Here is a 24,313-nt window from a genome sequence, read left to right as displayed (position 1 = left end):
CAGTACTTGGCCCCTCGGAGTAGCACCTCCCCCGGCTGACCCCGTGTCCCTGCGCTGTGCCGGGAAGAGCTGGCTCCTCGGGCCTGCCCCGGGACGAGCGGTTCCTCTCCAGCTCCCCCGCCTGGCGCTGGTACAGCAATCGTGATGGAGCACCTATGGAAATTTCCACTGCTCCGCCGTCCGGCTCCTGCCAGCTGCCCTCGGAGCAGCCGGGGCGAGCAGGAGCTGCTGCGGGCACACCTTTCTCGAACTCGTGGAAAACCTTCGTCTTGTCTCAAGAGAGCTGCTCTGGATGGGCTTCTTCCCCGGAGACCTTCCCCTGCGGCTGTCACGCCTTCCCTCGGCGGCGAAGGGTAGGGTCTTCCGCCCTCCTGCTAGGGAGCTCCGGGCTGCTGGCCGAGGGGAAGGCCGGAGTCCCGGCTGCCGTGGCCGGGCTGAAGGGCACCGGACGCCGGCGGAGCTCGCGCCCGAGGAGAGGGGGAGGCAGGCGGCGGGAAGCGCCTCGGGGCTCGCCCGGCCGCCAAATGGCAGCGCGCACGCGCGGCAGCCATCTCCCGCTCGTTCCTGGCAGGCAGCGCGCGGGACGCGGCGCATGCGCAGCGGCACCACGGTCCGTCCGCCGACATGAGGGCGGAAGGAGGGCGGGAAGATGGCGCTGGGCTGCCGCCAAGGGGGCCGGTGGTCGCGGCCCGTGCTGAGGCGGCGGCCGCGGGGCGTGGAGGCGGGGACCCGGCCGTACGCGGCGACCGGCGGCGATAAGGCGGCGAGCGGGGAAGAGCTGCTGGAGCTGTGCTGGCGGCGGCACTTCCTGCGGTGCGGCGCGGAGCCGCGGCCGGCGCTGTCCTGGCGCGCCTACCTCAGCGGCTGCCACCCGGGCTTCGGGCCGCTGGGCGCGGCGCTGCGGGGCAACCTGACGGCGCAGTGGTGGGACTCGGCGCTGGCTTTCCGCGAGCAGGTGTTCGCCGTGGACGCCCCGCTCCACGGCCCGCCCGCCGCCGGCGCTCCGCCCGCCGGGCAGGGGCTCCGGCTGCTGCGCTCGGAGACGCTGCGCCAAGCCCTGCGGGGCGGAGGCCGTGGCCCGGAGCCCGGCGGTGCGTCTCTGGAAGAAGTGCTGGGGACGGCGGGGGTGCTTCGTGAGAGCCTGCTTCCCGGTAGGTGCCTCGTCCGTCGCGGCGCGGGGGGGGCGGCTGCTCGCGTTTTGCTTGCTGCGAGCGAAGCGGCTGCATCGAAAGGAATTTTGTAGGTGTGTGAGAGCGCTGGCAAAGTTTGCATGCTGTGAGCTGGGGTTCATCCAAGGCGCTGCGCAGTGTGAATGCCGGGGTGCGCGTCGGGTGCTTTCCTTTGTAATTAGGGGAAAGGCGCGTTAACATCACGGTCGCCAAAGTACCCGGGGGAATGGGGCTACATACAGACTGCTGAGCTGATTCCGCAAAGCATTAACGCCAGCGGGACTGCACGTGTCAACGGTGTGTATCGTGTGTGTGTTCTCTTGGCAGGTGCTCTGGCGCAGTATGATAGTTGCTTAGAACTGGTGAACAAAAGGCTGCCTTGTGGCCTCGCCCAGATTGGAGTGTGCTTTCACTCCATTCCAGAAAGTGAACCACACAACAAATGTCTGAGAAGGTAGTGTAATAGAGGGTTTAATCCCTTTCCATACTTAAACTGTTTGCTCTTGTTTCACTTTTGGATTATTTTTTGAATGCTGTCTCTTGCTTTTTCCCGTTGTTTTTGAAGGAGTTAACTTGCTGACCTTGCTATTGTTTAAAGAATAGGCGAAAGGACCACGTCTTTGCTTGCATGGTTTAGCTCTCCTAGAACTGCGGGGCAGTGGCTCGATTACTGGTTACGCCAGAGACTGCAGTGGTGGAGAAAGGTAACAGCAGTGTACCCGCGGGAAATCTTGGCCTGCTTTTTTGTATCTCAGAGAGGGGAAATAGACACCTTGATTGGTTTGATGCAGTTACGTTGCTTGCCTATTCTTGTCACGGAAAGACATGTATTTTTTGTGAGAAACTGAAAAACTATTTAAGTTTGTGACAAACCTGTTAAGTCATTTATAATGTGACTTGCGGAAAGGCAAATGTTTTGTGTTTGTAAGTGATTTGAGATCAAACTGCTGTAAAACAATAAAGATATTCTGCTGAAAATCATAGACTTTAGCTTGCGTTACAGACTTTCTATAGTTAATATAGCATGCACAGTAGTGATGACCTCTTATATCTTTAATTCGCAGTTTGCAGTAGGCCCGTCTAACTTCACCAGCAGTGACTTTCAGGATGAGGAAGGAAGAAGAGGATTTAATTTACATTATAGCTTTCCTTGGGGGAAAGAAACAATAGAAACATTGAAGAACCTTGGTGATACTGAACTGTTACAGATGTATCCAGGGGATAGTTCAAAATTACTTGTAAGCTTTACTATATTAAAAAACTTCTTTGATAAAGATGATAATGCGTGAGAGAAGTGGTTTCTTTGCTGGTCCAGTTGCTTAGCCTATCACTGTCTTTTTATTCTTTTCTTGTAAAAGCAGTACAATTGATAATCTGCAGTCAGACCTTCATTTTCAAAAGCTGATAAAATAGTGTTTGGGGGGTTTTTTGCAAGGAGAGAATTCTTTTAAATCAGAACCGAGCAACGTTTACAAGACAGCTGTTGTTGGTTGCGTGGCCTTTACCTCTGAGTAGGTGTCAAGACAAACTGAGTCTGTGTTTTGCAGTGTTAAGTTTGCATCAAAGAGAACCTGTAAATGTCTTGTCTTTTTGTAGCTTGTCCAATTGTATATTCGTAGAAGTGTGTGTGGATTAATAGATTATAAATACTCCAGATGGCTTTATAGAAGTTACCGCACTCGGAAGGGGGAACGGAACAGAGAGACACCTTTCCACTGAATATATTGGAGACAGGCAAACTTCTAGCTAATGGCAACGTTCGAAAAGTCAGGCTGAACAGATAAAACAAGCGTAGCTCCATATTTTACCAGTAAATTGCAACCTTGTCCTTCTTGTGACAGTCCTGTCTCTTTCCTGGTTTTGCATCTTATTTCTATACAGAAGGCAGAAGACCATAATGTAACCTACAAAACTGTGGGTTACCTATTGATTTCTCAAAATGTGGGGGAATATCTTGCGGTCACTTGGAAGTAATCTACAAACCTCCAAAAGAAATAGAGTTTCAAGTGTATTTGCCATAGTTTTAAATTTAGGATTAGAGAGACAGGACAAGAAAATAATCCCATCCTGCTCTAATATGCTTTCTCTAGTGTTACAATCTTACCTAGTTACTGTTATACTTTTAAGATTGCTGGTAATATTTTAAAATGTATGTTGTACTGTATTGTAAACATAATAAGGGTGCTTGAGCTCAAAGCCTCATTATACATTTAAAGTAAAAGGCTTTTTGGGACAGTCTTTGAGGTATCCCTTTGTGTGTTTTTTTCTCTTCAGGGCCGAGATGGAAGGAAGAATGTTATTCCTCATGTTCTGTCTGTGAGTGGAAATCTGGACCGAGGAGCATTAGCGTATCTCTTTGATTCTCTACAGCTAGCTGAGAATCCATTAACAAAAAAGAAAAATTCACAGAGAAAGGTAACTTTCTGTGAAAAGCGAAAGGAAGAATGAATGATGCAGGGCAAAGGCAGGTCTAAGTACAAAACCCACAGACAATGTGGTAAATTCAAGCACGGAAATCTTTCCCTTTTCCACGTCTGCATCCTCGGTTCCCTTCCCTAAGAGGTGCACACAGAGCGCTTCTCACTGGTAGCAACAGGCTGGCCCTATGGGACTGCCTCTGCGTCCTTTTCCAACCACTTGAGCAATTTTTGTCTCATTCTGAGGTGACCTTTTCTGTTTCACCTTCTCTCTGATCAGAAGGTGCGTTCTTGCGATGCCAGTGATGAAGGATTCAAGAGGAATTGGAATGTAGCTGCCGTGCATAGGAAAGAGGAGTTTGTCTCTGCCAGCAGCATTTGAAAGTTGCCCAGAAGCATAGAAAGTGGGTTGCAGGTGGTAGTGGGGCATTTCGCCAATGACCATCATTATTCCCACTTTTACCCTGTTTTTCTGGTGTTGGAGTGCTACCTTTCAGACAGCACTGGTTAATCAAACAACCGTTTGGTCTCTAAGAACAAGCAGTAGAGTGGGTGGTCACTGTCTGCTCGGCTGTCTCTGATCACTCTGGCTCCATTAAATATGATGGAGCTCTGCTAACAAGACTTCATCTCTTTCCTGGGGCTCAGTCAAAAAGGAATAATTTCTGCCATGCTAACCTAGCTGGCATGTGTGCTAGTTATATAAAGTACGGCTTGTTTCTTGTCCAGAATTTTGTGCTGTAAGAAAATTTTTGCATGCTTAGAACCTTAATTTCAGTGAAAAAATGTTAATATTTCCTAGTTCTGTGTAGAATTTAACACTATATTTAGTAATTTGTTGCTTTTTAAAAAATTATTAGGTACTTAAGCTTCATCCTTGTTTAGCGCCTCTTAAAGTGGCCTTGGATGTGGGAAAAGGTACAACAACAGAGCTGAGGCAGGTACGTTGTAAGAGAGTACTTTAATTTTGAGCATTGAGTTTCCATGTCACCTGTTAGAAGTCAAACACTTGTTGGGGAAAATCATGCTGCTGCTTTAATTCTCGGAGATTTGGGGTTGTACAGATTTCACAGAGCTTCTGTTGTGCAGCTTGTGAGGCGTAGCCGAAGGAGTGCACTGCAGACAGCGGGTAGTAGATGCCTGCCTTGCGTTAACACATTGGTTTTAGTACTATTAATAGAGTTGATATTTGTTCCATGCAAAATTAAGGAAAATAAATTAAACAATCCCTCTTGGCTTCTTAATCTTTCAGAATTATCTTATTGCGTGGACCACATCTTCAGAAGGATTTTTTAAAAGTGCTTATTTAAGTCAGTCATTAAGCCAGTCCCCACAGAAGGGAAGGAAACTTACACTGGCATGGAGATTTAATTGCCAGTCTGCTTTCTACTTTGAGATTATTTCAGCCAGAAAATTAACAACAGTTAGGAATGCTAACACCACACGTACTAGTGTTTCAATGGTTTCTTTGTGCAGGATTTCAGACCCTCAAAATCTGTCTTTTAACTTTTGTTTTTAAATAAACACAGGTTTGTCAAGGATTGTTCAATGAACTGTCAGAAAATAGAATTTCTGTATGGCCGGGTTATCTTGAAACTGTGCAGGTATCTCTGGAACAGCTTTATACAAAGTAAGGAGAAAAAGTCTTTTGTAAATTAAACTATGACGGTGAAAGATGACTTTCTGTGGAGTAGCGAAAATATGCCTGTTTTCAGTAAGAAGTCATTGAGTGCAGTAATCACATGACTGAAGGCGTGTGTCCCGAACTATAAACTTGGATTCACTTAGTTTTATTACAAAGAGCAATGTCAGATAGTTTGTTTTTAAAATTAAGTGAAGTATAAGCCTTTCACATGTTGTTGTTTCTCTGGAACTGTGAAATGCTTATTAGAGACTCTCCTTTTGAAAATAAATTCCTGAAGATGAGTCATAAGCTCGCAGAAGTGTTTCCCACCCTCACTCCCCGCTTTTGCATCTGGACTGGTTCTGTGTTTCATTCTTAAGTACTATTTCAAATAGCACACAGTGTCTAGTCTTGAACTTCAAAGTTCTTCCAAGTCTGGAACCATTAGCATTAGTGTATGTGATGGAATTAGTTGTGCAGATAAAAATTACTTTTCCATTTGAGGGCTTTGTATATGATTTGCTGATCAGGAGTGAATTTTGAGCATATCACTGCTCATGTCAATGAGTATATTGATGAATATTTTTTCCTGAGAGAAGACAAATATGACTGTTCATGTGCAGTAGTCTTCAAAGTAAGTCTGGCTATTAAATAACAAGAAAGATAAATTCTGCTTCTACAAAAATACTCTTATAACAGGTCACTAAATAACATTCTTTTTCTGTACTAAATTAACTAAATAATTTAAATAAATGTAATCAGGAAAGCAAGGTATGGCAACAAGAAAACCGGTGTCTTCACGCTGGACTTAGTGCAGTATAGCAGAAATAAATATCTACAGCTTATGGTCATGTGTATGTAAGAGATCTGAATTTTTCATACATCGAAGGCAGTAACAGGTGTGCTCTTTTCTTTGCAGGTACGATGAGATGAGTGTTCTCTTCACGGTCTTGATAACTGATGGCACTCTAGAGAATGGAGTGGTCCAGCTGAGAAGCAGAGACACCACAATGAAGGAAATGATGCACATTTCTAGGCTGAAGGACTTTTTAACCAAGTATGTAACATCAGCCAAAAACGCTTGAACTGAAATTTGTTGAATAAAAGGACTTTTGTAAACATCTGTGCCTGAACTGGCTTCTGCAGTGTCATGGACTTAGTGATTTCTCTGCAAGTAGTTCTGCTGTGACTTGGTGGTGCATCTGTTTTCTGTCTTAACATAGACCATCTGGGTCTTCCAGGTTATCTTGAAAAGAGGGAAGAGACAAACTAGTCCCTCGTTAGCAGGGCTAACCATATTCTCTTTCATGTCTTTGGTTTTACTATCCTATTGAAAATACTCCATCCTAACCTAAAGATTCATCTTTCACCTGCTGACACAGTTGTGGTCTCTGCTGGAAAATGGTATTTTGTATGAACGACTTTGGAGTCTTAATGTTTTAATAACATCGGTAAGTATCTTTCTACTGCTTGTAGGAATGTATTTTAACCACATGGCCTAAGTTCTTCAACATTTAAGTTACTTCATCTTGCACTTCATAAACGTAGAAATCAGAATACCAAGAGTAGCAGAGGAAATAGAAGAAATAATTTGTAAACAGTTTTTGACAAGCATTTTTGTCGACAAAAAATGTCTGTACATAGAAAATGATGGATAAAGAGTAATGTGTGATCATGTTTATCCTATACCTAAGTGTTGTAGTCAAAATCAGATACAGGAATTTGCGTAGCTATGAAGTGGAGTGATTCTGATCTTCTGTAGATTTAGTACGTGTGCACAGCTTGTTGAGTCAGTGTATTAAAGTGCTTTAAGGTGTATGCAGCAAGGCATGCGGCTACGGATAGTCGTCATGAAACACAAGACCTTGCCTTCAAAATTTCTTACATTATCGTGGTGCTTATTTAACTATAAAGGGGTTATTTGTAACTGCTGTACGCTATTAATTGCTGCATAGTGTGATTACACTCGATACAGTGCAAGGTTAGCATAGTGGGGCTGTGTGACTTACTGAACTTACGGAATTCTGCATACACTGGCCATAGAATGACATTAAAACAGCCAAAAAACATGTAAGAAACAGGCTATAGCAGGACCCAGAATTTGTTTTGGAGTTAACTGTCCCATAAGTTAATTTTAGCATCCTATCCCTACTCTGAGAGCTGAAGTAATGTTGAACTGAGGTACTGCAATCCTTGCTGCTAGGTAGCAACAGGTACAAGGGCCAAATATGGATCTTCCAGCGTGTGCTGAAGAGGACAGCACAGTAGGATTTTTTTTTTGTTTGTTTTTAATACATGACACTGGCCTTTTGATTGTTGATGTTTGCATACAATGCAGTTTCTGTTTCAGGAGAATTGTTACATGTACAGGAGCTTGGTTCTGGGTGAAAGCTTTACGTCATTTATTGCTTTCTGTTTAGTCATCATATAATGCCAGACTATATATTGTGTTCAGCAGGATCTTATCTGACAGTGATTGCATTGTTTTGTTTTTGATTTATTTTTTATGGTGCTGTTTGGGCAGTAGCTGCTGTTTGTCTAATGGGATTGCTCTTTGGGTCTTAGTTAATTGCAATTTTTATCCATTCTGCTTTTTCTTCTAAATTGAAGACCCTACAGATTATGACTTGGGGATTTTGCTTGCTAGCAGAGAATGAGTTACATTGTCCACAAAATAATTAGGCCAGGAAACTAGTATCTAAACCTCATGTCTGTGCAGACTTGGTGGTGCTTACCACATCTGAGGACTGAAGGAGTCTTTAAGAATACATGATTTAAGTTAATCACGAAAGAGATTCTTACCTTGTACTCAGTCTCTGATGAGGACCTTTGAATAGACTGTAGCACATGCCCTCTTCTCTGCTGGAAGCCAGAGTAACATAAATCATAATTGCTTTTTTTGGTACAGATACACAACAGAAGAATTAATATTCAGTCAGCAATTTGGTCACTAATAACATCTCCTGCATCGTTTCATAATGAGGCTGTTGAATTTTGGGGTCATAGGATGGTGATAGGCTTTTTATTTGGGGGGGTTTGTTTGCTTTTTTCCCCCCTCGAAAGAGTTATTAGAGTTCACAGAATCACAGAATAGTAGGGGTTGGAAGGGACCTTTGTGGGTCATCTAGTCCAACCCTCCTGCGAAGCAGGGTCACCTACAGCAAGCTGCACAGGACCTTGTCCAGGCGGGTCTTGAATATCTCCAGAGAAGGAGACTCCACAGCCTCCCTGGGCAGCCTGTTCCAGTGCTCCGTCACCCTCAGAGGGAAGAAGTTCCTCCTCATGTTCAGATGGAACTTCCTGTGCCTCAGTTTGTGCCTGTTGCCCCTTGTCCTGTCACTGGGCACCACTGAAAAGAGCCTGGCCCCATCCTCCTGACACCCACCCTTTAGATATTTGTAAGCATTTATAAGGTCCCCTCGCAGCCTTCTCTTCTTCAGGCTGAACAAGCCCAGTTCCCTCAACCTCTCCTCGTAGGGGAGATGTTCCAGTCCCCTCACCATCCTCGTAGCCCTCCGCTGGACTCTCTCCAGTAGCTCTTCAACTTTCTTGAACTGGGGAGCCCAGAACTGGACACAGTACTCTAGATGAGGCCTCACTAGGACAGTGTAGAGGGGAAGGAGAACCTCCCTCGCCCTGCTGGCCACACTCTTCTTGATGCACCCCAGGATCCCATTGGCTTTCTTGGCAGCCAGGGCACACTGCTGGCTCATGGTTAACCTGTTGTCCACCAGGACGCCCAGGTCCCTCTCCGCAGAGCTGCTCTCCAGCAGGTCCACCCCAAGCCTGTACTGGTGCACGGGGTTGTTCCTCCCCAGGTGCAGGACCCTACATTTGGCTTTGTTGAACCTCATCAGGTTCCTCTCTGCCCAGCTTTCCAGCCTATCCAGGTCACGCTGAATGGCAGCACAGCCTTCTGGTGTATCTACCACACCTCCCAGTTTGGTGTCATCAGCAAACGTGCTGAGGGTACATTCTAACTCTTCATCCAGGTCGTTGATGAAGAAGTTAAACAAGACTGGGCCCAGTACTGACCCCTGGGGGACACCACTTGTTACCAGCCTCCAACTAGACTCAGCGCCGCTGATGACAACCCTCTGAGTTCTGCCATTCAGCCAGTTCTCTATCCACTTCACCAACCACTCATCCAGCCCACACTTCCTCAGCTTCCCTAGGAGGATATCATGGGAGACTGTGTCGAAAGCCTTGCTGAAGTCAAGGTAGACAACATCCATGGCTCTCCCTTCGTCTACCCAGCCAGTCGTGTCATTGTAGAAAGCTATCAGATTGGTCAGGCATGATTTCCCCTTGGTGAATCCATGCTGACTACTCCTGATAACCTTCTTTTCTTTCACTTGCTTCATGATGGCCTCCAGGATAAGCTGCTCCATCACCTTTCCCGGGATGGAGGTGAGGCTGACCGGCCTGTAGTTCCCTGGGTCCTCCTCCTTGCCCTTTTTGAAGATTTATTAGAGTTAAGAAGAGTTATTAGAGTTATTTTAATTTATGCATAGTAAGTAAGCAATTTCTGTATGTAACTGCTACTATCTAACCCCTGCCTCCCCCCACAAAATCACTCAGAAACATATTTGTGTGCATCAGATGTAACAATGTAATAGCTTAAGGTTTTCACCTTTTTCATGTTCTCCTCTAATAACTGAAAAGTTGACGTATTCTTCTTCTGGTTTAACAGGCTCTGGATTAAAGATGACGAACAGCAGTTAATTACAAGAGACTGACCAGATTTTTTTTTTTTTTTTTTAAATAATTGTGAAGCAAAGCAGCAAGATTCCATATTGAATATAAATCTACCATGCTTTCTGTAGCATTCATGGGCCTTATCAGAGCCATTGTCACTGTCCTTGCAGGCTATTTGGGTAGAACGCTGATTGATACCTGCCATGAGCAGCTGCGCAGAGCACTGAGCTAACAGCAGGCCCACTAGAATTCTGTACTGTATGAACAGGAAGGCAGGTTTGTTCCGAGAGAATGATTCTCTTTTTGATATTTAGAAACAGGAAACATAATACCTTTGCTGTTTGTTTGTTTTGGGGGTTTCTTCCCTTGAAAATACTGACGTTCATGTATAAGGCAAATGCAGAAAACTACAAGATAACAGCATCCTAGCTTTCATGTAATGTCTTCATTACTGCGTATTTTCTGCAACTGAAGTAGTACGATGTCTTAACGTAGGTCATTGCTTTGTTGTCTAGCATTACTTTATAATTTCAGTTTGAAGTGACTTTGAGTCTTGTCGAACTTCAGAAAAATGGAATAAGGAGCTGTTGTGCACTGAACAATTTTGAACAGAATGCAGGAGTTATTTAAGTTTTATATTGCTACAACTTGCATATAGCCCCCTTTTGTGTCTTAGTAAATGGGCATTGCACCTCTGATCTGCTTACTGTCTTTTAATTTTCTTTTCCTCTGTAATGGCTGTTTCAGTCCTCACCATGAGTTGCCAAATGCAACGCTTCATTTTCCTTCTGGTTACAGTAGATTTTTTTAATAGAACTTCAGTTCATTTAACCAGTTGCTGTTTTGGCTGCATGGCTGACAGGTAGTGCCAAATACGGATCCTGTGGGACTTCAAATAAAGCCTCTGCCAGGCACAGTCAGTAGAAGTGTTAGCTCGCTTACTGAAGGGTAGTAGGTGTCTCCTGCTGCTGCTTTTGCAATACCTGAAGAAATTTGACCAGAAATTTTCCCACAAATAAGTTTCATGACTGCATGGGAAGTAACGTGAACTTACCGATCTCTATGTATATGACATTTTCAGACTCTTCTGCATTTGCTGTTGAAGTAAGGCTAGTTGAGGACATAGTAGACTTAATTTTTTCTGCAAATTGTAAAAGAAAAACAAACACATGCCTATATACCTCCCTCAGTTTTCTTGGAGGGAAATATACAGCTCCATGATATTTTTTTGAATACTTGGAGCTCTCAGATAATGTTATTTTCACGTTAAAAATTACTCCTTAACAAGGGGATATTTTTAATAGAATTTCCTGTCTTTACTAAGACGAATGAGGTTCAACTCCTTCCAACATTTACATATATTGAATTAGATGTTGCTTTGCTTCCCGCATCCCAGACCTGCCATCTAAAACATAGCGCAGAGGTTTTGTCTTGTTAAGTTGCCTATGCTGGTTAAAAGGAGACTTGACAACATCCTAAAATACCAAGAGCATAACTTTACTTGTAACATGATATTTACACACCAAAATGTATTAACAACATAAATGAGCACTGCTGGAAAATGAAACAGACATTCAAATAACTCACTTGCTTTATGTGAACGAATTATGAAAAATGGAATTGCCAGACCAAAAGCTATAATGAATAGTAGCAAGATCAGCCCAAGAGAAATTATCAGGGGTTGAGAATGTTTTCTCTCTTCTGCCAAAAAGAAAAAAAAAAAAGGTGTTTATGCAATGAAATGTTTTTTCGTATTCTAAGTATTTTCTATAAATTAAAATCAAGACTTTACATTTCTTTCAGCTTTTGGATTAACTGTGGCTAATGTAACTACCCAGGAGAGTCCCAAGTGCGCACTGCCACAGCAGAAGGCAGGGGGCTTGCTGGTGCCAATAGACTCTCTTTCACAGGACTAGAGAGAAAAATGACACTAGTGACTCCCCCCAAGGCGGAGCCAGCGGTCTCGTAAAAAGTGAATCTTTTACAATGATCCTTCATGGTCACTTCAACTTCTACTGTCTAGGCTGCATGGAATTCTATTGTTTTGCATTAATTTTAAAAACTCGTATTTTTTTGGTGTAAAAAATACATATTTTGAACATTACACTGCGGGAACAAAATTTCTGGCTAAAAAACTTGCATTGTTACAAAATTCTGAATTTTGTGTGGTCCCTGCTTATCGACAGTGGTAAACTGTTTCATGCATGCATACCTGCTAGTGTAAAGTTGAAACTTTTGCTGTATTTTGTATTATTGTGAAAGCTATTTTCAGCTCTGCATTTATAGGTTCCAAAGTCACTAGAGGAATTGATAAATAGAAAAATCACAGCTGCTTCCCTCTTCTGCATCTTGACTGGGGGAGAGATGCTTTCTCTTCCTTTGAAGAATATGTATGTGATAGGAAGAGAGCCGTTCTCTGAGAGACAAGACAGGGTCACATTCTGGCCTTTCTTTGCTTGAGAGGTGGATGAGCTCAGCACTGGTTTGGAAACTGGCTCTGCAAAAAGAAAACTGAAAAGACTGCATCACTGAATATGGGACAAGCTCCAAAGCGACTCAGGAGTTAAGCGGCAGCATTGGCAAATGAGATGGGCATCAAGGATGGAGGGCTCAGTGAGCCAGATCAGAACAGCACTGCCAGCTCCCGAGGAAATAATAGCTGTTTGCAGTAAAGTTCAGCTCCGCAATCAAGGCAGGCGCACACCGCAGTCCAAAATAGTACCTGCTGCAAACAAAACCCTGAATCCTGCTACTGCAGATCCATTGCGTCAGACAGTGCATGGCTGTGCGCCCCTAAAATAAAATGTGCTGAGAAGCTGTACAACGAGACATACCTATAAGGGTGAAGTTGAGACTGTTGCTGTATTTTCCACGACTGGAGATGTTATTCTCAGCTTTGCATTTGTATTCACCCATATCATCAGCAGAGTTGATCGTCAAATTAAACAAACTGGGGGTCAAGTCTGGCCTATTTAAAATGGATACCTTCCGACCACGTTTAAACAAGGTGTATCTGACAGGTGGAGATCCAGAGTCTGAGTGGCAGGAGAGGGTCACGTTCTGGTTCATCACTACATTCAAAGTCCCCTGAACAGGTATGAGCTTGGGATTGGACAGCATCTCTGGAAAGAATAAACTTCGGAGTGAGTTCAATGCACCTATCATGCAAGAAACTCAGATTTTTCCCAAAATGTTGACGACTAGGCTACGCTTATTTCTGTTGAAATAGGGGGTTATATTTTTTCCATCTCTGGTAGTGGGGAATGCAACTTTGTATTTTTCAAAATCAGTATGCAGCCTCAGACACTTGATGAAAAATGCATGTCTTCATACCAAAGAGAGCATATACACACAGAGCCAACACATGTATCCAGATGAACCACTTTTGAACTACAGCAGCAATGAAAATAATAGAAGTATAAAAGATAAACATTGTGGGGTGTTAATTGTAGGAGAAAGTAGCCTTACATGGTAGTTGAGATGTAGCATGTGAACTTGCAAGTAAAAGCAGTATTTTATTTGTGGCCATATGTAAACAGGCAGAATTAACCTTGTGTAAGTAGACTCAACAAAATTTTAAATAGTAGCAGCAGGACCCTTGATGGTCTATTGAATTAGTTTGCTTTTATAATCAATTAAATTTGTAATAAAAACTTGTAATGTCTTTTCATAGAAAATAGTAATAAGCTAGTAATGAATAAGATAAATTATGACACTTCTAGAGGGGAAAAAATATGTTTTAACAAAGCAATTTTGACTACGTACAAGTCAGCGAAGATACAGTTAACTTTGTATATGTATAGAAACTTGTATACTGCCTCACTGCACAGATGGGGCAAATTATTTAATGTCACATGAAGGTTTTGAGCATTTTTAAATCCCTCCCCTATTTTTTTGCTAACAGTTGATTTCAGGACATATTCCAAGATGAAAAAAAGAGAACCTACCTTTGCCGTTTGCAGTAGTTTTCTGAATCTGCTGAGACATTTGAACTAAGAGAAGAAAAGAAAGCTTTCAGACAAGAAACAATGGTTCTTGTTCAGAAAAATTTGTAAGAAGTATGTCCTTGGCTTACGGTAGGAAAACAGCAGAATTGTGAGAAAAAACATTTTCTTGATTCTGAGCAAGACAGCCAGTGGAGTTGCACTAAGGAGATCTTTGAGGAGGGGCTCTAGGGCTTGAGGAAGTCCTAAATATGGAAACAGTGTTGATCTTCCCTGATGTGTAAAGGCTTTTGTCGTATTCCGCTTACATTTAGCCTATGGCAGACAGAGTAGTGGGCAGAAGAAGAAGCTGTAGAGTGAGGAACAGCAGTTTGGAATACAACTAAATGTGACGGACAGTTGTTCTAAGATGTAGCTGACATAATCAGGACTTTTCCATGCAAGAGAGCTGTGTGGTAGAACCGTGCTGCCACGTAATTTTTCCTGCAGTGTTCTTATGGGGAATGAGATCACTGGTTCAGATCAAACAGCCACACGTTTGCTAGAGATAATGCAAGTGATCATATGGCTGAGACTAAGGGAGTACGTGGGATTGGGTTTTTTTTAGCAGCAATGTAATTTTCTAAAAAAAGTCCAAAAAAATCAAATCTATAGAAGTTGTAAGATGCTAATAAATATTTATAGCCAGCCAGCTTGTTAGGGAAATATTTTTGTCAAACTTCAAATATTAAGCTGTGAGGAAGTACAAGCTTGTACTAAAAGGTGCAAATCTCATCATGAACTTGCGTTCAACACCACTGCAGGAATTAATTTGATGACTAATTTGATTGTCTAATCAGTAATACAAAGCTACATAATTACAGCAAGTAGATGTTCTTCATTTGTCATCCTCTGGGTAAAGTAAATGTAATCTTTAGCAATGCCTTCTGAAGAACGCTACGCCCTGTTGTATGTGAACAAGTAACTACTTACAGAATGCCTTAAAAGTGTTGTTGTGATCCTCGCCTTATTTGTCTCCAGTTTCTGAAGGTACCAAGGCCCAACCCAGTCTGTTCTCTTCTGTGTAATACAAAACCCTTCCCCAAGCCTGGCCTGTTGCAGCATTGCAAAGTTTCCTCACAGTATTTTGTGTGCAACTTCCTTCCTCCTTGGTTTGTTTGGTTGGTTTCTTTTCAGACGATCTCCACCCTGCCCTCTCAAATGTTTCTTATGTGGAAATGCTGACAACTAACCACAAAACTGGAATGTTCTTTTGCAGCTGTCAGGAAGCGCGTATAAAAATGCAGCTGTCAGAAGAACTGGGGGCGTTTGTGCGTTTTCCTGTTCTGGGAGCCTGTTCTTTGTCAGAAAACCACAAAAAAACCCTGCAGCCGCTGGCAGCCAGCTGATGGAGGTGGGGAAGGCTGCGAGGGGCGCGCTGTGTCCGCTCCCGTGCGCGGGAGCCCGCTGAGGGGCTGCGGCCCGGCCGGTTGACGGCGCCGGGCCCGGCCCCCGCCCTTCCCTCAGGCGCGGGAAGGCGGGAGGGGGGCGGCTGTCTGCGGGGAGCGCGCGCAGCTGTTAACGCGCCGGCGGCAGCGCTGTGAGGCCTCTGAGGAGCCGGCTGCTGTTCCTCACCCGGAACCGAGCGCTTCACCCTTCCTAAGAAGCTGATTCATTTTGTGTGTTTGTGCGTAATGGCGAATAATTATTGTGCGGTGTGAATTTGCCGACGCCTTCTAGAAAAGCGAGGCGGGGTCGTCGGCGGGGCCGCGCGTGCGCAGCAGCTGCGGGTGGCGCGCGTGCGAGGAGCGCGCCCGGCTCCCTCGGGACCCGCGGCAGGGGTGCGGGGGGCGGCCGGGTGCTGGGCCCGCACGGCGGAGGGGGGGGGGCGGTGTGCCCGTGCCTTCCCCGGCTGCCTTGGACTCTGCCAGGCAGCCCCGCTCCCTCCTTGGCCTTGTCCCGTAGTTCGGTGCATCTGTGTCCTCGGTGTTTGGTCTGGGTTTGGTTTTGTCCGTTGTGATTGTTTTCCCTTAAATTTGGGTTTAGGGCTGCAATAGGAAGGAATATGTTTTCTTTGACACATCCCATTCACCTCAACTATATGTGCAGGATCGCGGGGAAGAACTGTATTTCATTTAAGTATCCAGTACTTGTGCCTAGCTGTTTCATCTGCTCAAGTATCTGTTTACTTTTGAACTCTTAAAATTGCTTTGCAAATCATTAATAGAGACACTTCCTATGTAAAAAGATTTTTGAACCATTATGACAGGATTTGTTAGCTGAGGCATACTGATGAAGTTTGTATAAAAGCCAGACTGCAACTGTTAGATTACTACCAGGGGAGTAATAGCATATACTGGTTAGAAAATGGGACTTCAGATGAAGTTCATAACGTGAATGATTAATTTAGGTTGATATAAAGAAGCTTCCAGAAGAATTTTGTTGATTACTCAGTCCTATAGGGCAAGGAAGGGCTGGATGTAGTAGAATTTTGTTAAAGCATAATCCAACAGACTGTGTGTGCTCCTGGGAGTTGTGGGTCCCGATGATGCATTATTATACCTAAGCACTACTCTTTTAATTTTTGCTGGTTTATGTGAATGTAACTGTGATGAGTATTCAACAGTTCTGAAGGTGGATAGCATGTTTATGGCAGCTTTGTAGAAGGTTTTAGGGCAGTAATTGTCTACAAGTGCTGGAAGTGTCCCAAAATTAAAGAGAATGAGCTTTGTTAAATTCCGTAGTATTACTACAAGACAAAATGTTACTCTCTTACTTTGCCCTTCAGCAAGGAGAGCAACATCCGTGTTGTCCATATGCATCCAGTTGGCCATATTGTCAACAGGAAACAGGGAAAAAAGGCAAAATTAGCCCTTGACATTACCTTTCTGTGAGGTTTTGAATACCAGCTTTAACTTTGAATACTAGCTAGCTCGTTAGTGTCTTGGAGAGTGTTCTGGAGAGTAGTAAACAAAGTTTACTTCCATGTTCATTGTTCTTCCGGCGGAGTTGGCTAATGTCATTGGATTGATATCATGTTGATTAGTTCAGCACGTATATGTAGAGTTCTATAGCATCAATGAGATATTGTGCAAGCTTGGAGTTCCCTTTTTATTAGATTTACAAGTTTTCTGTCTGCAATTAATGTGGTTCTATATGTAGGAAGAACTGAATAAGTTTGACAAAAAGTAATGAACAGAGCTCATCCAGCCAAAACAAGAAAGTTAGAAAGTCTGAAGGGGAGATGTGTATCACTTGGTGCTGTGACAGTGTTCTGCCCCAGGCAAGCAAGTGGAAAGAGAATAAAAGCCAAACTGAGCTTTCATTCACAAGGTCAGTTCTTTGACTTGAGAATGAAAATAGTGTGAGAGAGCATTCTGCAGTAAGGCTGTGAAGACTTCACACCATATCTATCCTATCGTAGGCTTCCAGGGAAATGTGCATGTTTCAGCAGAATTATTAAAGTTATTCCCAGTGGCAGTTTCTCATCCTGAGATGTCCTCCATTACGGAAGAGCGTCTGCTACAGTAAATGTCTGCAGCAGGTTTGCTAGGAATCACCATGTTCTGACAGTTATGTCTGGTGATGAATTAAATTAAGCGCTTTTGTTTTGTCTGCAAAAAGGTTTTACTGATATGGCTAGATCATCATGAAATACCATATTTTTATGCTCCTACTCAAAATGGCTGTGGTAGCAAGTCTGATGCTTATTTTATCTGCTTGGTATTTGATTGCGAGAAGAGTAGTTTTCTAGAGGACAAGTAAGAGTAGAGGAGGAAAGGATCTTTTCTATGTGCATATTTAAGATATCTTCAAATGTCTTGCAGTGGTCCTCAGGTTCTGAATGAGATTTTACATGTACTCAGTGGTTTTCAATGGACTGCAAATTGCAAGGAACGTGTCAGCATGTGAAAGGAAGTTTTGGGTACCCAATTTGATGAACTTAATAGCTCCCAAAGCCCCCGGAGATAAAGTATTTTCAAATGGTAGTTCTTTTCTGCCCCCTCTCCCTTTCCCCCTGAAAAAGGAAAATTTTGAGGAGACACCAAAGTCTGAGGTTACTAATGTATTTCTCTTGGGATAAATTTGGACGTCACTGTAAAGTGTTCCAGACAAATGTGTTAAGGAATTGCTGTGAGAAACTCAGGTTGAAAAAGACAGAGTATGCTCTTAATCACCCCTCTTTATAAACTCATACATGCAATTTTAACTTTTTCTGCTTCCGAACCTCTGGCAAAAAGTAACATTTTTTTTTAACTTTAAATAATGCATTGAATGAAAAAAGTGTTGAAAAAAACCCCAAACCCAACCTTATGTCTGTTTTTCAGCCCTTTTCAAACCTCTGTTTGTGTAGTCTGAGGTGTACCTGCCCCTTTGTGCATCCTAATCAGAAGTTATCAGTAGCAGCAATGGCTGTGTGTAGACACCTGCTGCAGGTCAGGAAGCAGATTAATTCTTCCTCTTGGTTTGTGTAAAGTCTGCTGAAAGATTTTTTGTCAACTTGGATCAGCATGTTGAGTGACTACCAGCTGAATTTTATCTGTGAAACTGAAGTGCAATAGTGCTTGGAGAATTGTCTCAAGCAGTGCCAAAACAATGGGAATGTACAGAGAAGGAAAAATATTTCCAGAATTAATTCCCTCTCCAGCCATAAGGTTCTGACCTTTCCTCTAGCATTGTCCATACTCTGCGATGAATATTACTGCAGAGCTCCAGGCTGTTTCTCTCCTGCATCCAGAAATGGTGGATGTTAAGCAACAGAGGTGCAAATTCTGGAATGTTGCCAGATCAGGACACTGTGTGATAGTGCCACAGTCTGTGATGTCTGTTTCTAATCTGGGGAACTTGTTATCCCAGTAGAAGACAGCGATTAAAAATATCTGCAAGGTGTAGAATCAGTCAGCTACACACACTACTGGAGCAGAGCAAGTTTGAGAAGTGGTATCACGATCATAATGTAAATCAACAAATAGATTTCACACCTCTGAAAGAAAGAATTTCTCTCCTGTCTGAATGAATTTCTGTGGTACATGGAAGTGTGTGCTACGTGAAATACAAGTCAAGACTTCAGATTCCTCAGTAAGGAAGCATAAAGCCAAATAGTAATAATTACGTCCTGTTGTATTCAAAAGAAAAATTTCAGCGTGGAAGCTTCAATGATATTCTCTCATTATCAGCTTCCTGCTTCCTTCAGCTACTTTTCTGGATCTAATTTATATTGCCATTTGGAGGAGGCGTTGGACATCAGTAATCATAGGTCTAATTGCAGAAGAGAGAAGGGAGGGAACCAGCGCGTGCTTCACTACGTGGTCATCTCCCAGTAGATGGTGCCATTGTGAAATGCAATTTATTCTGAGAAGCACAAACTTTTGGCAGTTTGAAGTTTCTGTAAATTATGAAACTTCTAGACTTCTGAAAAAAACAAAGTTCTTTTCTTTAATATTCTTTGTAAATACTCAAATTCGGGTATAAAATTAATTTTTTTAAATTATTCTCCAGGGATGTATAAAGAGACATTTTTAAAATAAACACAAATGATGCAAATGTCCCACATTCAGGAGAAGACAATATACCCTCAAGATATACGTAGAACAAGCTCAGTTCATTCCCAGTTCCCCGTGATTTATCTAGACTTGTGAAAACAGCAACGTTTGTTAGAATTCTGTTATCTGTGAGCATACTGAAACAGGAAGTGATAGTTAAGCAAAATAGTTCACAGCTGCAAGGAACCAAAACGGTTGAATGATTATGCACGTCAGGGATTGGGGTGTTAGAAATCAGAGCTGCTTTTCTGTGCTTGATTGAGTTACTGGAAAGCTTGTGTTGACTTCAGCATAGATGGACACAGATCTCTGAATTTTTATAGATTTTAAAATAAAATTTAGAACATCACAGACATTTATAAATACATCACTGTAGCAATTAACTGTTTTTAAAATCAGCCTGCATTATCAGGGGAAAGATTTGATGACCCCAGAATGCTGTGTTAAGAGAAATGTTTTGTCAGTAAATCAGTGAGATAGATCTGGGAGGCAACACATGTAGAGACTTCATCTTTTCTGAAGAAAGTGAAACTCCCATCAGGCACTGCACATTTGAGACCAGGAGACAAAGTTCAGGGGCCCCAGAAGATTGCTGGAATCGGCGTGTGCTGTGTGAGGAAGTAAGATGTCAGCCCTAAAGATCGGCCCTGCGGTGTGCTCTTCTCGTGCCAGCCAGCTGGAGAGCAAATGAAAACAAACAGCCAAAATGTGGTGTGAACTCCTAGCTCCCTTTCCTGTCATAAGGGACTGGCTGAAAATACTGTCATTGCAGAGGGAAAAATTTGAAAATCTTATTCAGCAGCTTGCCCCTAGTTAGGAAAATAGGCTTTGCCTCTGAATTTAGGCAAAGCTTTGATCAGATGACAGAAACTGATATTTTTCGGGAAATGTCATATGAAAGCAAGCAGTGGGGGACCCAGCCAGCAGAAACAGGGATCGTGAATTCCTAGATGAACACTGCTTTAATGTTGAAGGATCTGATTCGTTGGGCAGTAGATTAAATGTAATGATGCCCATAGGTTTCAAAGGGCCTTGTGTCAGATTATAATGACTGTTCTGTCTGCTTCAGAAGGTGTGTTGCATTTCCGAGGTCAATCCTACTTTTCCCAGAAATATAATACAGACTGAGTAGTTGTTTATATGATGTATATTAGAATAACTTTGTCTGATCTTACAGATTTCAGAAAAACATATCTTGAGCGATTATAACAAGATGACTGTTAGGAAAACATGCAGCTGTATTACTGGCAGAAGGTATTTTCAAGTTTAATTTTTTCAAGTCAATCTGATTTCCAGTTTTAACAATGGAAGGTGGTCTCAGGCCATTCTTTTGCATTTGAAATGTTTTTCTGCTAAGTTTTGTGATATTTCGGCTGAAATTCCTGCAGTTTAATTTACTTCTTGGATTTTGGTCAATACCAGCTAGATTTTCTTCTGCAGGGCAATGTTGAGGATTTATCAAGAGTATGACAGTCTAATTGACCTGTGAGATCTTATGGAACATCCTTTACTTGGGAGTGACATCTCACAATGGCCTCGGGTTTTGGCACCATTAAACCTTACCCCTGACCTTAGTTCATCCTAAAAGCTGGCCTTTTCACCTCAGTGTGAAACGAGCCCAGTTCCAAACTGAACCTCATTGGCTCACTCTGAAGGATATTGGCCCGCACTCACTTTCTCCTTACATTGCTGTGGCTAAGAGGAGAGCCCTTTCCCCTCCGTGGGGAAGACTGGTGTGGTTTTGCTGAGCTTTGTATGTCCTGCTGAATTCTTTTATGGGGAAAGGGGGTAATCTCCTTACTTCCTAGTTTTTGTTATCAATAGCAAAAGTTGGTCTACCTTTGTTCTCCACCTGCCGTGCATCCTCCTTCTCTACCTGGCTCTGAAGACTGTTGTTGGCAACCAGCCAAACCATCAGTCTTTTGGTGGTGGTGTATTTCAAACAGACTGGATTAAGCAGGACTTTGTTAACTATTGCTAGTTAACCATCTTACTTCTCAACCATTAACTGCCATGACTATTGTGCCATTCTGTACTCCCTCCCAGCAAAACAGCTAGGTAGATGCTTATTCATATTGCTGATACATTGTTAAACAGATGAGTGTTTCCCTCCTGTTTCCTTTTGCAAAATACCATGATTACGTGTGTAATACAAGCATTAAAGTAAACTTATAGCTTTACACTATTGTTTTTTGGGAAAAAAAAAAGTTTTCATTGAACCCAGGAGAACAAAAAGAAGGGTTACATATAAACAGTGAAGCGTATGAGAACTGTATGCCTCATTTATGGACTTCTATGAATGTGTTTAGTATTATTTTAAGCAGTTTTTTAACAAGCCTGGAAAATGTCACTGGAAGCAAAGGAAAGCATTGACTCTGTCTACGAAGTAAAGAAACTGAGGGATTAAGAGTTGAGCACTCGATATTCAAGAATAACTAAACCACTACTTAGGGAGTTCTGGGACACACAACTTGAGAAACACTTTTTGAAGGGCATGATTTCAACTGGCTTTATCAAGTGTATAGACTGAGTCGGTGTTAGGGATGAAGTGGAGTGACTTAGGTCTGACTTAAAAGTGGACTGATAGGCCGAGAAAGGAATATTCTGAACAACTGAAAGGTATTGAACACTGAATTCCTGGAAGTTACAGAGTAATTTTTTTCTGGAAAAATTAATTTGGTGATTAAACCTGCCAGTTCTGCATTGTCAAATTATTTAAGACTAAAAGCACATTCATACAAAAAAATGATAGTACCAAAGTAAGAAAAGTAGAACACGAGAGATAGGGTCAGGACGGTATCTCTGTAATCCTCTTTCTTTCCTTGTTCTGTCCATCTGTCCCATCCCCTCCCCACTTGAATATTAAGAAACTGGTCATGGTAATGAGATACTGGATAATCGTTATGTTTTACTTCACAACTAGTCTTCTTCAGAACAATTCCACCTAAATCAAAGCTGATGGCTACTGATTTACTTGTATTTAGTCTTTCTTTAGGCTTTTTACTTTCTTGATGCTTTTTTCCATAATCAGAAAAAAACCCTCCATTTTGTTAAAGGAAGTCGAGTGATTCAAGTATTCTGAACTTTACATCAGTTCCTTACTGTATCTCAGGCGGACATTTACACCAGTGGAAACTGAGGGCAAAATGCTGAAGTAGAATGTTTTGCAACTTTTTCTCCTCCTCTGATCACATTTCCTCAATTTCTGCTTTGTCTTCTGCATGCAGAATTAAACATCCCTGATTTCAGGTTATCTGTTGTATTGTCATGCTACTTATACCACTGCAAAAAATGAAACAACACAGAAAAGGTCAGCAGATCTCTCAGGTATGCCCAAATTCAAGCAGTGTCAAGCTACTAGCAGATTTAACTCTTGCTTCAGAGTATTCTCTGTTTCAGATTGTGCCAGTGCTGCTTCAGATTTCTGCTGAAAAATGGAACTCCAACGGATTCTTTTCTTGTGGGGGTTAAATTTCATGACTGTGTATATTTTGCACTGTCCTAACTACATAAAATAGCATCTTGTGCAGTTCTGTCATTTTGATATATGATATATGATGGTAGTATGAGAGGTCCACCTGTCAATATTCTAGTCTAGCACAACAGTAGCTAGGCTATTTAAGATAATTTGAGTTTATTGTGCACCCTACAGTAAAGCTGTTCTTTGCCACAGCAAAGATGAGAGACCTAGAAATGGAGGTAAAGTGGAAAAATGAAGAATTATATACATGTATTCTCTGAAAGAGTTCTCCATGTCAGGTTGAAGGGAAATATTTGCTCAAGGATCTGCTGAGGTCAAATAGTGAAGGTAATTTGTGTTCATAAATGGTTAATTGTGACTTAAAAATACCCGTATTGACAGGAACTGCAGGATAAATGTCATTGGAACTTCTTGTTTTTTTAATACACCTTAAGAAATTAAACAAAGCAAATGCATTTGGTGGCGCCCTCAGGAAAAGTCCAGTCACTTCCTGAACAGTAATCTGCCTGTGAGCAGCAGATAGATTCTCATTGTTTGCCATTTCCAGTTTCCAGTAATGGGAACTATTACTTGATCTAGCCAGTTTCTGTTGAAGGTCTGGGAAAACTTACAAATTTTAATGGCAAAATTTTGTCTGTTTCCATAAAACAGCAACAGAAAAACAACATAACCGGTTTTTTGGTACCTGGAGGTATCACCTCTGATGATGAATAGTGTTTTATTTTGGAATTAAGTATCTGTTCTTCAGAAACGAGATGTATCTTGCTCTTCTGGTGATTTTCTTGCAGTGTAAGTTTGAGAACTAAGTATCTGGGTGGCTACATGTGTTTCTGGTTTATTTGGGATTTGTTGGTGCTTTTTACTCTTTCCCGTTATTGTGTCTCAATCTGTAAGCTTTGAAAATAACATTTCTTTTCTTTTTTTTCCAGGTTCGGAATTTTACACTCAGGAGAGAGGTAGGCAATGATAGTTTTTTTCACATACAAATTTAAAATTAGTAATTTAACTAATTCCTCAGTTGCTGGTGTGTATTCATAATGGATCTTATCTGGATTTGCTGTACTACAGCTCAGTATGAAATCTGGACATGTAAAAAAAAAAGGTATTACTTGGTGGTGTCTCTTGGTATAGTGTTTAAATGAGAGATGTGCTGCTCATACTTTAATAAATGTTAAATACTTTAATAAATGTTTTGGTGAAATTTTTCGTAGTTTGCTTTACTGAGGTATACAAGAGAATAGGTGGGAGAGGAAATTTAATTACTAGTGTTTTGTTTTGGTCTTTAAAAAACCCTCTCAAGCAAGGAGGTAAGATAAAATTACAGAATATGAGTTAAGGGCACTCTCTTTTGCTCTTTTTCTGGCAAAAGAAAAGATCACGTCTGAGCAGAGTACAGAACTTGCATTCCGAAAGGAATGCATTTACTTTTTACATTATCATCTTGCTGACTTCCAGCAC

The 24,313-nt window shown here is 42.3% G+C and overlaps 3 protein-coding genes across 23 annotated transcripts in view; 2 read left to right on the top strand and 1 right to left on the bottom strand.

Moving 5' to 3' along the window:
- The first annotated feature begins 142 nt into the window (after positions 1 to 142).
- POLG2 (DNA polymerase gamma 2, accessory subunit) lies at positions 143 to 12,279 on the top strand. 7 transcript variants are annotated; one of them, XM_075441012.1, is made up of 9 exons: positions 146 to 1,151; positions 1,497 to 1,623; positions 1,768 to 1,873; positions 2,234 to 2,407; positions 3,444 to 3,584; positions 4,447 to 4,527; positions 5,116 to 5,216; positions 6,130 to 6,267; positions 12,195 to 12,254. In XM_075441012.1, the coding sequence occupies exons 1-9, from the start codon at positions 650 to 652 to the stop codon at positions 12,208 to 12,210; spliced, it is 1,386 nt and encodes a 461-aa protein (XP_075297127.1). In that variant the 5' UTR covers positions 146 to 649; the 3' UTR covers positions 12,211 to 12,254. The 7 variants fall into 7 exon arrangements, with proteins under 7 accessions (XP_075297128.1, XP_075297127.1, XP_075297126.1 ...); XM_075441011.1 differs by lacking the exon at positions 12,195 to 12,254 and adding an exon at positions 11,712 to 12,127; XM_075441007.1 differs by lacking the exon at positions 12,195 to 12,254 and adding an exon at positions 9,904 to 10,989.
- Positions 6,111 to 24,313, bottom strand: part of MILR1 (mast cell immunoglobulin like receptor 1) — a 34,344-nt gene continuing 16,141 nt past the window's right edge. The window contains exons 1-9 of one of the 4 annotated variants that reach the window (XM_075441017.1): positions 13,984 to 14,058; positions 13,856 to 13,900; positions 12,743 to 13,030; positions 12,121 to 12,405; positions 11,496 to 11,609; positions 10,963 to 11,049; positions 9,844 to 9,906; positions 8,013 to 8,069; positions 6,111 to 6,199 (exon numbers count right to left, since the gene is read on the bottom strand). In XM_075441017.1, coding sequence (XP_075297132.1) covers positions 8,020 to 8,069; positions 9,844 to 9,906; positions 10,963 to 11,049; positions 11,496 to 11,609; positions 12,121 to 12,405; positions 12,743 to 13,030; positions 13,856 to 13,900; positions 13,984 to 14,017 — 966 coding nt within the window. In that variant the 5' untranslated portion in view covers positions 14,018 to 14,058 and the 3' untranslated portion in view covers positions 6,111 to 6,199; positions 8,013 to 8,019. Of the gene's footprint in view, positions 6,200 to 8,012; positions 8,070 to 9,449; positions 9,665 to 9,843; positions 9,907 to 10,962; positions 11,050 to 11,495; positions 11,610 to 12,120; positions 12,406 to 12,742; positions 13,031 to 13,855; positions 13,901 to 13,983; positions 14,059 to 14,824; positions 14,929 to 24,313 lie in introns of those variants that run through there. The other 3 variants (XM_075441016.1, XM_075441014.1, XM_075441015.1) reach the window with 3 other exon arrangements.
- Positions 15,478 to 24,313, top strand: part of PECAM1 (platelet and endothelial cell adhesion molecule 1) — a 42,495-nt gene continuing 33,659 nt past the window's right edge. For 6 of the 12 annotated variants that reach the window (XR_012766010.1, XM_075441000.1, XM_075440999.1 and 3 more), the window contains exons 1-2: positions 23,363 to 23,644; positions 23,785 to 23,811. Coding sequence is in view for 9 of the 12 variants with exons in the window: in XM_075441000.1 (XP_075297115.1) it covers positions 23,611 to 23,644; positions 23,785 to 23,811 (61 nt within the window). In the remaining 3 variants the exon portion in view is untranslated. Of the gene's footprint in view, positions 15,519 to 23,361; positions 23,645 to 23,784; positions 23,812 to 24,313 lie in introns of those variants that run through there. The other 6 variants (XR_012766009.1, XM_075440996.1, XM_075440997.1 and 3 more) reach the window with 3 other exon arrangements.

Source organism: Opisthocomus hoazin, chromosome 21 (genome assembly GCF_030867145.1).
Source record: "Opisthocomus hoazin isolate bOpiHoa1 chromosome 21, bOpiHoa1.hap1, whole genome shotgun sequence".
NCBI lineage: Eukaryota > Metazoa > Chordata > Aves > Opisthocomiformes > Opisthocomidae > Opisthocomus > Opisthocomus hoazin.
Note: the sequence above shows the minus strand (reverse complement) of the source record. Positions and strands in the feature narration are given on the sequence as shown.

What these genes read in the sequence shown, in the direction of transcription:
- POLG2 (XM_075441007.1), top strand. Translation starts at nt 650, where the DNA reads ATGGCGCTGGGCTGCCGCCAAGGGGGCCGGTGGTCGCGGCCCGTGCTG. An exon ending in AGAAAAATTCACAGAGAAAG is followed by an intron (nt 3,585 to 4,446) that starts GTAACTTTCTGT and finishes AAAAATTATTAG; the next exon opens with GTACTTAAGCTTCATCCTTG. An exon ending in CAACAACAGAGCTGAGGCAG is followed by an intron (nt 4,528 to 5,115) that starts GTACGTTGTAAG and finishes AAATAAACACAG; the next exon opens with GTTTGTCAAGGATTGTTCAA.